Source organism: Pezoporus occidentalis, unplaced genomic scaffold, assembly GCF_034315485.1.
Source record: "Pezoporus occidentalis ecotype Australia unplaced genomic scaffold, CSIRO_AGI_Poc_V1 ctg267, whole genome shotgun sequence".
NCBI lineage: Eukaryota > Metazoa > Chordata > Aves > Psittaciformes > Psittacidae > Pezoporus > Pezoporus occidentalis.
The window spans coordinates 501,897-514,803 of record NW_026914578.1 but is presented as its reverse complement, the minus strand read 5'-3'; the positions used below and the strand labels follow the sequence as shown (position 1 = coordinate 514,803).

At 52.4% G+C, this 12,907-nt stretch overlaps 1 protein-coding gene and 1 long non-coding RNA gene across 8 annotated transcripts in view; both read right to left on the bottom strand.

The window, feature by feature from the left end:
• LOC134166637 (uncharacterized) overlaps positions 1-12,907 on the bottom strand; it is a 59,488-nt gene that overhangs the window by 25,612 nt on the left and 20,969 nt on the right. The gene's annotated exons all lie outside the window — the stretch shown is intronic.
• Positions 1-12,907, bottom strand: part of SGIP1 (SH3GL interacting endocytic adaptor 1) — a 49,893-nt gene that overhangs the window by 21,424 nt on the left and 15,562 nt on the right. For 4 of the 7 annotated variants that reach the window (XM_062624439.1, XM_062624436.1, XM_062624438.1 and 1 more), the window contains exons 4-10: positions 11,051-11,075; positions 9,094-9,150; positions 8,816-8,870; positions 7,900-8,087; positions 3,550-3,574; positions 3,117-3,168; positions 1,226-1,311 (exon numbers count right to left, since the gene is read on the bottom strand). In XM_062624439.1, coding sequence (XP_062480423.1) covers positions 1,226-1,311; positions 3,117-3,168; positions 3,550-3,574; positions 7,900-8,087; positions 8,816-8,870; positions 9,094-9,150; positions 11,051-11,075 — 488 coding nt within the window. The remainder of the gene's footprint in view (positions 1-1,225; positions 1,312-3,116; positions 3,169-3,549; positions 3,575-7,899; positions 8,088-8,815; positions 8,871-9,093; positions 9,151-11,050; positions 11,076-12,907) is intronic. The other 3 variants (XM_062624437.1, XM_062624441.1, XM_062624442.1) reach the window with 1 other exon arrangement.

Here is a 12,907-nt window from a genome sequence, read left to right as displayed (position 1 = left end):
GAAGCCAAACAGTGACAGCAGCTCCTCATTAGATAAAGACAGAGAGGGTTCTGTAATGTTAGATAATTACAGGCTTGCCTGATTGTTAAACGTGCAATTAGTTTGACACTCACGCTGCTTGACAAACAAAACGGTGCCATTTATGTGTTTGGAGGCTTATTGCATTAAGTGAGACACTGCACTAATTGCAAAACTCATGAGGAATTCTAGGATATGCTGAAAAACACTCCGGGTCTCAAAAGGAAAAGATCCAGTTGTATTCACAGGGATTGTAGGAGGAAAACCCTTGGTTTATATCTCATTTAAACTGCTGAGAGGGGAGCTACGTGGAGAGAAGTGCGCACAAGCACAGTTTGATTCAGAGAATGAACTGGAATCACTGATGACAAGACAGAGAAGGGGCAGTGGCCACTCCATGACAGCTGAGCAGAGCCAGGAGGAGGAGAACCCTCCGTGGACAAACCACTCCAGTGGGTGAATGGGTTTTTTCTTTGGGGAGAACAAGCCCTGCAGCTCCCTGTGCCTTGGGAAAGCAGTGGGAAAAGAAAGGCAGGGAAGGGAGCAAGGTGTCATCCTGCTCCTGTGCAGGGCAATGCTGTTTCTGGGGGGAAATGGCACTACTGAGATAGCATCTTCATGGGCATGGGGAGCTGCAATGCAGAGAGCTCCATTCTTATCCTGCTTCAATTAAATCAGTGCGATGCTGTGGTGTGCAGAACAGCTTTGATGTACATCAGCAGAGCCTGGTGAACAGGCGTAGTCAGAGCTTCATTTGAAAATCAGTGTTTTGATATCTGTCAGCTGCTCTCATTCAGGATGTGTCCCAAGACCACACAATTAAAGAATTGATTTAAATACTCTGTTTCTATATACCCTGTATATGCTCCATCCCTGGAAGTGCTGGACGGAGCTTGGAGCAACCTGCCCTAGTGGAAGGTGTCTCTGCCTGTGGCAGGGGTTGGAACTGCATGGGCTTTAAGGTCCCTCCCAACACAAACCATTATAGGAGTAGATGATAAACCCAACCCCGCACTGCCTGTAACACAATCATCCACCCTTTGCGTTCTGCTTTAGTTTTGCCTTTCTCCTCTTCTAAGAGGAGCTCCAGGGGGTTACTGACCAGGGCTGCCCGCCTGCTGGCAGAGCAGGGTGCTGTGAGCCAGCCCCAGGGCACGGCAGAGCCATGGGGCACTGCCAGGAGATGCCCCCCGTGTCCCTGACCCACCGTCCAGCTTCTGCTCCTCAAACGCCGACTCGAGCGGGGGCCCGAAGAGCGGTGCCAGCGCAGCCGGGTCCTCCACGGGTTTCTTGCTGTGGGATGAGGAGACAAGGGCAGAGGAACCTTGAGGTTCAGGTACAGGAACCTTGAGGTTCAGGAATAGGAACCTTGAGGTTCAGGTATAGGAACCTTGAGGTCCAGGTACAGGAACCTTGAGGTTCAGGAATAGGAACCCTGAGGTTCAGGTACAGGAACCCTGAGGTTCAGGTACAGGAACCCTGAGGTTCAAGTATAGGAACCTTGAGGTTCAGGTACAGGAACCTTGAGGTTCGGGTACAGGAACCTTGAGGTTCAGGTACGGGAACCTTGAGGTTCAGGAATAGGAACCATGATGTTCAGGTATAGGAACCATGATGTTCAGGTATAGGAACCATGATGTTCAGGTATAGGAACCATGATGTTCAGGTACAGGAACCTTGAGGTTCAGGTACAGGAACCTTGAGGTTCAGGTACAGGAACCATGATGTTCAGGTACAGGAACCTTGAGGTTCAGGTACAGGAACCTTGAGGTTCAGGTACAGGAACCACGAGGTTCAAGTATAGGAACCTTGAGGTTCAGGTACAGGAACCTTGAGGTTCGGGTTTAGGAACCCTGAGGTTCAAGTTTAGGAACCCTGAGGTTCAAGTTTAGGAACCCTGAGGTTCAAGTTTAGGAACCCTGAGGTTCAAGTTTAGGAACCCTGAGGTTCAGGTACAGGAACCTTGAGGTTCAAGTTTAGGAACCCTGAGGTTCGGGTTTAGGAACCATGAGGCTCAGGCTTGCACTCAGACCTGGTGCTTGACTGCAGACCTGGAGGCTTTCAGGGAGTATTTATGCTCCAGACTCAGAGGCACCAGGCAAAACCCAGGGGTTTGGGCAGAGAGAAAGGAGTTCAGAGTGGTAACATCGGCTGCAGCACTGCAGTGCGGACCCAGTAATGCCCCAGCAGCCACTGAGACACTGGGCATTGATGGTTGCTCAGAGCTACTCCAGACCACATGGGAAAGGGAGAAAACAAGTCAAGGTCTGGACCGTGCTTAGCTCCAGCACAGCTTGAGTCAAGCTCTGGGGCTGCATAGGGCACTCTCCTCCTGAGATTTGGCTTCTAAATCAATCTATACCCACAGCACACACATGGCAGCTCTCCCCAAGAGCAGGCTCAAGGTGGGTTCTAACAAAGGATGTCCTTGCTGGTCCTGTGGAGAGCCAGAGCTGTGCCTCTGGTACGAGGATGCCACGGCCATCAGCGCCTCAATTCTGCATGGATTTATTTGGCTGTGTTCTGGGGCATCCACCCCCCTTCAGTCCTCATTTACACAGCATCCAAGCAGAGAGCCCATGGACCCAAAGCTCCTGTGCCTCTCGCATCCTGCAACCCGGAGCTTATTTAACAACTAAACACGGACATGTGGCTGTCTCATGAGCCTAAGAAGTCACCAAAGTGATGTTTCTGCTGTGGTGTCCTTGATGAGGCAAACTGGGGCAGCTCAGCTGGCCGATGGGTGGGCAATGTTTGCACAGCAGTAAATACCCAGTGAATTTAGCACCCAGAGGGTGCTGAGGCGCTGGCACAGGGTGCCCAGAGAAGCTGTGGCTGCCCCATCCCTGGCAGTGCTCAAGGACACAGGGGCTTGGAGCAAGCTGCTCTAGTGGAAGGGGTCCCTGCCTGTGGCAGGGGCTGGAGCTGGAGGAGCTTTAAGGTCCCTTCCAACCCAAACCAGGCTGGGATTCTGGATTCGGGCTTTTCTTCCCACTGAGCAATGGTGCAAACACGCAGCTGCCCACTGACGTGTTTAAAGACCACATCAGGGCGATGTGCCTGTGCTGGATGATGATCCCAATGGACTCTGCACTGACCTGGCAGGGTCTGGCGTCGGTGTGGAGCGCCGGGGCCGCGTGATCTCCTCATCTGCGGCACAGGATGGACAGTGCAGGGTTAGAGCCGTTCCACCACCTGCCCCCAAACATCACCCCCAGCCCACCCAGACCCCATGTTGGTGTGAGGCTCACACCATGCACAGCACGTGTCCCATCCCATGCCTGCTATGGGGATCCTGGCAGGAAAAGGTCTGGTTTTTAAGTTGGATTTTGTTTCTGTAGAGAACTAGACCAGGTAGCTGCTTCTATAGGATGTCCCCTATGGCCTTCTTCAAGGAAGGCATTTGGGTGCCATCATTTCTGCCAGAACCACTGTACAGCAGCCCTAACCCACTCCCTTGTATTCCCCCTCCCCACAATACCACCACCACACGTATAACAACTGTTTCTGAAGGCTGCAGAGCATACTTACTGGATAAATTCCTTTTAATCGTCCCCTGGAATTAGAAACACACGAGGTAAGAGGGATGCACAGGGACACGGGTGCATGGCAGCTGTCACCCAAGGAGGGACACAGCTGGAGCAAAGCAGCCCAGCAGATGCAGGAGGAATTGCCTGTCCTGGGTGATATTTACTGTACATGGCTGAGATATGCCCGGCTACACATGTGTGTTGTGAAATCCCATCTGCTTCCAGCACACAGGGAGCAGAAAAAACCCTTTGAAAAGGATTTTTAGCCATGAAAATCCATCACCTGGCAGCGCTGCATTCACAGCCATCCCGACTGCCAGGGGCTTACAGGGGTCACTTACAGCATCACCCCATGCTGATGGCATAAACCCCGATTCCTATGTTTCATGGCTGCAGATGGATCTAAATAATGCATTTTTTAGCAATCTAAATCCTCCCTTTTTCCATACAACACACACGGGCTTGTGCACAGCAAAAACCACCCCCACCTGGACCATGGGAGCTGGGGCTTCATGGCAGGGGGGGGAGCAGGATGGGCAGTGAGGCTACCCCAGGACCACAAGCAGCATCCCCAGGAGGGCTGCAAGGATGCAGGTCAAGCCACAGAGGATGCCCATCACTGGGGACCACTTAGCAGTGGTGACAGTGACAAGGTCCTTCCATCACCTGGGTCACACGACAGCGTCTAACGGGACCAGCACCGGCTCCCCTTCCCCTGCGCTCACCACGTAACCCCAGCACAGACTCAGCCCCCCCAGCACCCCCACGCTGGAGCAGCAGGGGCAGGAGCAGCGAGCACGGGCGCTTACCGGGCTGCGCCGCTGCGGTCAGCGAGAAGGAAGAGAGAAGAGACACCTGGTCAGAGAGCAACAGGTCAGCACCCCGAGTCCCCAGCACCCATCACACCCTCATCACGGCTTCACAGAGCACACTGCAGGGGGGTTCCTCCTCCACGCAGCCCCCAGCACCCACCAGTGGGAGCAAACCCCTTGCCCGGGGGGGTCACTGTAGCCATGGGCATAAGGCAGGGGGAGAGCAGCATCCACAGAGACCCCTGAGGAACCCAAACCCTATGAAACAAATGAACCTCCCCGTTCTGGGCTTAGAATCACGGGAAGCCCAATCCTCTCAGGGAAGCCATCACCACCGCGTACAGCAGCACTGCAGAGGTCATGGACCACTGATGGGGTTTTCTGCCTTCTCGTATCTTTTGATGTGCAAGGATGCACGTAAAACATGCCCAGGTAAAGCTGTGCCCTCAGGCACCTTGTCCAATATGTGCCTCACCCACTACAGGGTGAAACCACACGGGGTTTGACGTGTGGGTTGGCACTTTGACATGGTTTAGTGATGGCCTTGGCAGTGCTGGGGAACGGTTGGACTTGGTGATCTTAAAGGTCTTTTCCAACCCGGTTGATTCCCTGGTTCTGTACACCCCCAGACTGTGCACAACCAAAGCCAGCCTAGCTCCATAGTAAAGTGCTCCAAGTTAAATCGAGGGAGAAGGAAAACAAACATCACGCCTTCCAAACCAGTAGGATTTGTTATTTGCATTTCACAGTTCATTCTAGAGACATGCAAAACAGGGAGCGTGCAAACCAGAGAAGATGGTGTTAAGAAGCTATGAGAGATAAAAAACTGTATTTCTTACCGGACTTCTCCTCTAAAAGAATGCAGAAAAGGAAGAAAACAAATGAAAAATGAGAATATAAGAGATTTTCTGTAAAGGGATAACAGAGAAGTAAAAGATTTGTATTATGAAGGGTATTTGAAGGATTCACATGCCTTGTCATTAACAGGCCCCATTAGCTATAGACTGGAAGGGCCATGTACGAGCAAAGACAAAAGGAGCAGGAAAGAGGCCTGAAGATGCTGGGACGTTGCTGGTATGGTACGTGGCAAGGTGCAGGTTGTCCCATCACTTGCAAGTGCAAGGAGTGAGACGCAAGCTACTGGGCTTCAGATGGAAGATGCAGCCGAGACCAGTTTACAAGAGCATCTCCAGTTTCCTGCTTGTCTTCAAGTTGAGGCACCATAGCTTACACCCCAAAGGGATGGGGAGGACAGTGCCCATGGACACAGCATCCCACTGCTCTCGTCCAGGAGAGGCCGATGCACAGGAGGGATGTGGTGCTGGAGCATGGCTTTGCAGCTGGTTTTGGAGGGGAGCAAGGGCATGGACTCAGACAGGAAAGCAAGGAACTCCCTTGGATGCAAAACTCCTTCAGCCAGCTCCTGCCCAGGGCACAGGTGCTTTCCCAGGGCAGCGGGGCCAGTGCCGCTTGCCGGGATCCGGTGTACTGGGGAGCAGCACCACTCACGTCTCCATCTGCGCCCTTTGGCTCTGTGCGATGGGACTTGGATCCCGACGCAGGGAAGCAGCTTCTGTTCCTTCTGTCCAGCCTGGCACAGGGCTTTTCCCTGAGCCCTTCAGGCTGAGCGGAGTCTGCACTGTTTTACAGGGAGGCACCGGCTCCAGCCCCAGGCTGTGTTTACTGCTAGAGACAGCATCACTTTACATGCACAGATTGGTTTGGGTTGGAAGGGACCTCAAAGCTCCTCCAGCCCCAACCCCTGCCATGGGCAGGGACCCCTTCCACTAGAGCAGCTTGCTCCAAGCCCCTGTGTCCAACCTGGCCTTGAACACTGCCAGGGATGGGGCAGCCACAGCTTCTCTGGGCACCCTGTGCCAGCGCCTCAGCACCCTCCCAGGGAAGAGCTTCTGCCTAAGAGCTCATCTCAGTCTCCCCTCTGGCAGCTTAAAGCCATTCCCCTTGGCCTACAGGGCCCTACAGGCCCTTGTCCCAAGCCCCTCTCCAGCTTTCCTGCAGCCCCTTCAGGCACTGGAGCTGCTCTCAGGTCTCCCCTTCAGGAGCCTTCTCTTCTCCAGGCTGCCCCAGCCCAGCTCTCTCAGCCTGGCTCCAGAGCAGAGCTGCTCCAGCCCTCGCAGCATCTCCATGGCCTCCTCTGGCCTCGCTCCATTGCTCCACATCCATATTTTTGGCTGGGTTCTCCAGAACCCCTACACCCAGGGCTGCAGCCCAGCACCAAGGAGCAGCTACTCCCACCTCTGCAGCGGCTGTGACAGAGCCACCGGCTACACCCGGGGTCCAGCGAGTGCCCTGTGGTGACTGGAGCACCAAACCCCACAGGCAGGGGCCTGAAATAGCAGCAACGAGGGGAGGAGAATGCACCAAGAGTTGAGCCCTTTGGAAAGTTTTGCATAGCACTTTCCCTATCCCATTCCTGACGTGTTGCACTATTTCCTCTCTCCTCACAAAATCACACTCTCATACATTATTTACACATACATGTGTGTACCAGGCTGCTGGGGCCATCACTTTGCAAAACCAAAATCAGCTCGGTTTCACAATAAGAAATTCTGTGGGGTTTTTCCCCTCTCAATCGAAATTATCCACCTTTTAGGCACATAACTGCAGCCTCCAAAACTCCCCCCATCCTTTCTGCTGCATTTTGAGCTTGGGTTTTTAACTCTTTTTTCGTTTTTGTGCTTCCCAAAGCAGCCAACTGCAGTTTCTAACCCCTAAACCTCCCTGGTCGCAGCACCAAAAGCATCCAGAAGTGCACACTGCTAAAAGGGACAAACATGAGGGGAAGCAGAGATGTGCCAGGGGCACTCAGAAGCTCTCATGGAACTCGGCCACGTCACATTGGTTTGGAAAGGAGAAATAAAACACATCTATTCGATTTCATCTTTGCTTCGGGTTTGAGATTCATTCACACTTCAGATCCAGGCTATTTATAAAGCACAGAAAGCTTCATCTGAAAAGACACTAAAGCCCACACTGAAGCCCACTGAAAGGGAAAAATCAAGTCTTTTCACAGCTGAACAGATTGGGATGAGATGACAGAAATCTTGACAAGTCTTAGGGAAACCAGAAGGTGATGGTGTTTATACCATGTATATACAAGGAGAGGTGACCTCTCCTTCCAGGAGCCCCACATTCACCCCTGGGGTGAGAAATTTCCCTCTAACACCCATAGCGGTGGTGTGGAAAGCCCTGGGAATGAGGGCAAGGCCGATCCAATTTGTGTCCTGGATGATGGTCGCATTGAAAGATAAGGGGAAAAATAAGGGAATAGTGTATTCCAATCTCGGTTGCTCTGTTTTATGAGCAGGAAAAGGGATTTTTAAGACATTTGAACTGGAAACATCACTGCAATACATCTGAGCTCTATCTGCAGTCACGTTATTAGTTCCGTATAGACTAGACCTTATAAATAAGGACATAAAGAGAAACTCATCCATCCTAAGGGAGAGCTTCCTGATCACTTGGGATGAGCCCTGAGGAGCACAACTGCTTTTGTAACCCAGGGAAGAGATAGAAACACGAGGACTCACCACGGGGGATGGAGAAAGTGCAATGTTGCCTATTGATGCCTTCAGCTCGTCCACCGTGGCCGCGCTCTTCAGGATGTCTTTAGCCTGCAAAGGCTTGATCTTGATGTTGAACTTCTTGTGCGCCTCCTCTTCCTCTTCAGATTCACTCGAGGAGTAGAAGTGCTTTCCTTTGGTAGGTAGAGCACAGTTAAAGAAGGTTTCGTCCTGCTGTGAGGGCAGAGCCTTGGGATTCAAAGGCTCCAGCATCCCTGAAGAGTGGGAATGAGGGGTTCCCAAAATGCTTATCCAAAACTCCCGTGGATGGGATTAGTGTGCAGGGACAAATCCTCCTGCAGTGCCTGCCACTGCTGTGATGTTTCAGTGCTTTATCCATATGCAGGCACTGATGCTCACAGGGATAAAGCCAACCCTGGTTTAGCCCGGCAGTGATGCGCATCAGTGCCTGCATACCTGGACCATGCACGGGCTCTGGTCTTGAACATCGCATGTGCACCCAGCACAGATGGGATAGGACATCACCTTCCCCATGGGACACCCTGCTGGGATGCTCCTGGCACCACTCATCACACCTCCTCATTTCATGGCAGTGGATCAAAGGCAATTAAAATCACCCTCTGCTCTACTGCCTCAGGTAATTCCCTGTGGGAGCCAGTTAGAGCTGTGGAGTGACAGCTCAAAAGGGAAGTAAAGAGGGGGAAAGAAATAAGCATAGAATCACAGACTGGCTGCTTTCTTCTTGGCCCCGTTAGGCACTGCTCTAAGGTCTCCCAGAGCCTTCTCTTCTTTAGGCATGATAATAATAATAACAACAATGATAATAACAACTATGTCAGTGGCCTGCCTGCGAATCCCAGCTCATCTTACAGTTGGTAACCCAAGAGGCAAAGCCAGCCATAAAGGATATAGCCTGGTTCCTCCGGTCGGATGCTGTATCCTTCCTCATCAAGCTCAGGTGAGTTCTGAATAGGGCACAAAAACAAAACCAAAAGAAAGAATTGGGAATGCTAATTCCATCCCTGGAAAGCTGGAGCAGCTCCTTCCTCCTGCAGGAAGAGATGCCCATCACAGCTCTCCGCAGCCTAACCCTACCCAAGAGCCACAAGGCAGCATGTGGGTACAGCCCAGGTCCCATTGGGAGCTGCATGGGTGCTGGGTGGAGGGAAGGTTCCTTGGGGCACTTACGTATCTGTCCCAGTCAATCTCTGCATAGAATCCATTCGGGGCTCCATTTGCTTTCTTCTGCAAGACATTGAAAAGGAAAATGTCCATGTTCTAAGTTAAGAAAGCAAGAGCAGAGCATCTCTTATAGGTGTGCATTGACACAGCTGGGATGGCAGTGGGTACTGCAGCAGCTGCCCCTGCAGGCACTACAGCGAGCTGCTCTGCACCTGCACATCAGCCATACACAACAGCACTTCCCACTTCTGGAATGCCTTCCACACCAGAGGGGTAAAAAGGCTTTTGTTGAATATTCATTAAGTGAATTTAAGAGGGGGGAACTTAAGCAAGAGGTGAAATGACCATTTCTATATGTGATGGGATGTTCAACCCATGGGGAGAGCTGGCAGCAGGGGTTTTCCCCTTGCCCATCAAGCACAGATAGCACCACCGTTTATAGGGAGATAATCACCTTCCCCAGGACACACTGAAAGCAGAATCCAGTTTGTGTTATTCAGCAGCCCAGCCACCCATGGCATGAGCTGGGTTGCAGCAGTGAGCGGTGTCGGGGCTAACCCAGCTGTGATCATGGAATCCCAGACTGGGTTTGATTGGAATGGAGCTTAAAGCTCATCCAGGTCCAACCCCCTGCTTCTCCATCCTAGAGACGCTGTGGCTGCCCCATCCCTGGCAGTGCTCAAGGCCAGGTTGGACACAGGGGCTTGGAGCAAGCTGCTCTAGGGAAGGGGTCCCTGCCCGTGGCAGGGGTTGGAGCTGGAGGAGCTTTAAAGTCCCATCCCACACAAACCAGGCTGGGGTTCTATGACTGATTCTATGAATTGCTCTTGGCCACTCCGGTGGCTGCAGATATTACAGTGAACACATGCTGTAGGAAGAGAAGTTACATTAAGTGTCTCCGTCCTCCAATTCCCCTGCCCCAAATACATTCGGTGGCTTCCTTATACCCCCCCAAAATCGCATTTCTCCATCTTTCAGCTTGCTGGAACACTGGAGACTTTCCCTGCCCTGCCCTGAGCTCAGACAGCAAACCTCATGGAACAACAAGAACATGAGCCTGACTGAGAGGGCACCTGAGCTCACCCGAGGTCCCTGCACCCAATCCTGCTAGGACAGGCTGCCCACAGCACTTCTGCTGGTGGAGGAGACAGCTCAGGGCTGCCCCTTGAATGTTATTTGTGTGTTACTGTGAACAGAGCCTTGGTTCCAGCCCTACCTGAGCTGCAGGCTCCTTTTTATCCCTATTAACCAGCTCTCATGGACACAGGGCAAGCCCAAAGCCATGGATTTTGGGTCAGATGTGGAAGAAAACCCAAACCAGAGGAGTGGTACCCCAGTTTTTGTTTGGCTTTGTCACCCCAGCATCGCTCTCCTTGCTGAGCCTCCTGAGGGTCTCATTATTTTAAGGTGAGTCTCTAACATCTAAATTTGCTCAAGAAACAGCAACCAACGCAGTCACAGTGTGAACCCAACACTTAAACTGATATCGAATGGCAAAAGGAGATGTGGTCCTTCCACTACCCAGGTCTAGCAGGGCCATTTCTAACACCATAAATCAAAGCAGCAATAATCAAAATAACAAACCCAAGTCTCTCCTTGTTTTCAATGTAGAAAATAAAAGCAGGCACTGGAAACAGCTGTTCTGGCAACATCCCCTTAACCCATCCCACAGCAAATCTGACCCAAGCCAATTAGCAGGAGTGGAAATGGGGATATGGAGCCAGGGGGGTTTAGCCGGACACGTGGTCCCTCTGCCCGAGGCTCTCTCCGGTGTTTGTTGTTATTTTCTCTCTGTTAAACCTGCAGGAATCCTGGGATGTGCCATTAAACAGCTCCTTACCCAGATGTATTTCCTATATGAAACAGAAATGAAGAGACAGTTCGCAAAGTGCTGATGGGGGAATTAACACTTAAGGAGCCATATGAGGAGGGGAAAGCAGGATGAGGTCCATGCAATACTTACAATGCCATCCCTGTCTGGTGACCCTCTGTAAAGAACAGAAAGAAGCAGAGTGTTACTCCCAAACTGCACTAGTGCCCAATCCATACCGTGGCGATGTGGGTTACACAATTAGTACGATTACTAGCGTGGAGATGGTTTTAATTATGAGACTATCAGCAAATCTGAATTACCTGCCACGTGCTCTCTCTGAAACCCACACAGAGGTCTCAGTGCTGCTGATCTCATGTTATCAGGTGACAAATGCTATATTTATTCCTAAAGTGCTCCTGCTGATGATCCCACTCTAGTGCTGAGGAGCCGGGCTGGCTCCTCCTTGCACCCCTACCATGGCCATAGCCCGATGCTGGGTGCACATCCTATTGCAGAAGGCACTAAAAATGACAGAGTGAGTGAGTCGGAGGTTTTATTCCGGCAGCAGCACAGTCACTTCTCTTGAATGGATTTGAAAACTGAGGAGATCCTCAGGGATCCTAATCCCCAACCACTCACGGGATTTAGACCCTGATCACGGCCAGCAGCGTGTCCGGCTCAGCAGCCACATTCAGACACTGCCCAAGGATGCTAAGTTGGTTAGTGAAAACACAGATATGCTCATGAAAACCAGGCGGCTGCTCCACCTCTCCCGTGCTCCCCAGTCATACCCCAGCTAGAATGGCTACGGAGACCCTTGGCCGCTGGAGGGAAGGGGTGGAAAATCCTTTCCCCTCACACAGCAAACCCAGCCCATTCCAGACCCCAGACAGCAGCTCTGGACATCCCACACCACGGTGCCCACCCCCAGGTCCATGGCAGGGGGGGGACCAGGGGGGCTGTCCCAGCCTCTCAGTGCACCTCCCAGCCCCACACCGCCTACTGACGTGGGATTTGGAGAGCACTCGAAGGCCCTTGGGGCGATGATGGCGAGGTGACCCTGTGCTCTGCTAATCACTGCTGCCTGCTGATTGCAAGTGTCTCCTCCACAGCGGCCTTTCTGCAATCATTGCCATCACGAAAGCCCCAGGATTCGTTTGCCATCTCCATAGGCTGCCACCTTCCCCAGCCTCTAGGAAGAGCCGGCTGCTGCGAGCGACTGGTTAAAGGCAGGACCTAGCCCTGGCTCCATTGATTTTCCCTGGGCAGATGAGGATGCAGAGCAGCCTGACTCCTGCCCAGCATCCTGATACATTATAAATGAAGCCATTCACAGAGCTCCCGGCTGTCCCACAGCCTGCTTGGGGATGGACAGCCACCCTTCCTGGTGACAAGCCAGCAGGACAACGGCCTGGTGCTGCACAGCCCTCTTTGGGGATGTTCTCCATAGAGCTGAATCAACGAGGTTGGAAAAGACCTTTAAGGTCGTCAAGCTGTATCCCATATTTTCAGGCCCCATTTTGCAGTGGGCAGAGCCCTGCAGGTGCTGATGCAACCAAGGCTCACCGTGGTCCCAGGAGCATGGCTAGGGCTGTGGTGGCTGCCCCTTTGCAGAGGAAACCTCAGCAACCACCAGTGACATAGAAAATAGCTGAGGAAAGCAAATCTGAACAAAACCAAACCAAAACCCCACAGGGATTTTGTTGTGCAAGGCATTAAATACCTGTATGACGGTGAGGGAGAGGGAGCGGGGCTCCTCACTGCCTTTCCCCCTCTCCTTTGCCACACTGCTTTCTGATATATACCCCAAAATACCTCAGTGGCAGCCAAGAGCTGGGCCCAGTGCCCCACCAGCAGCTCTGCACCCAGCTGTGAGGAGACCCCTGCCAGATGTTCTTCCAGGGAGCAAAAGCACCTTCCACATCAAAGCCAAAGGAGCCCCACGCGCCCTCATCATCCCGAGCCTGCCCCAACCACGGCTCTGGCTCTTCACCACCCTGTGCAGGC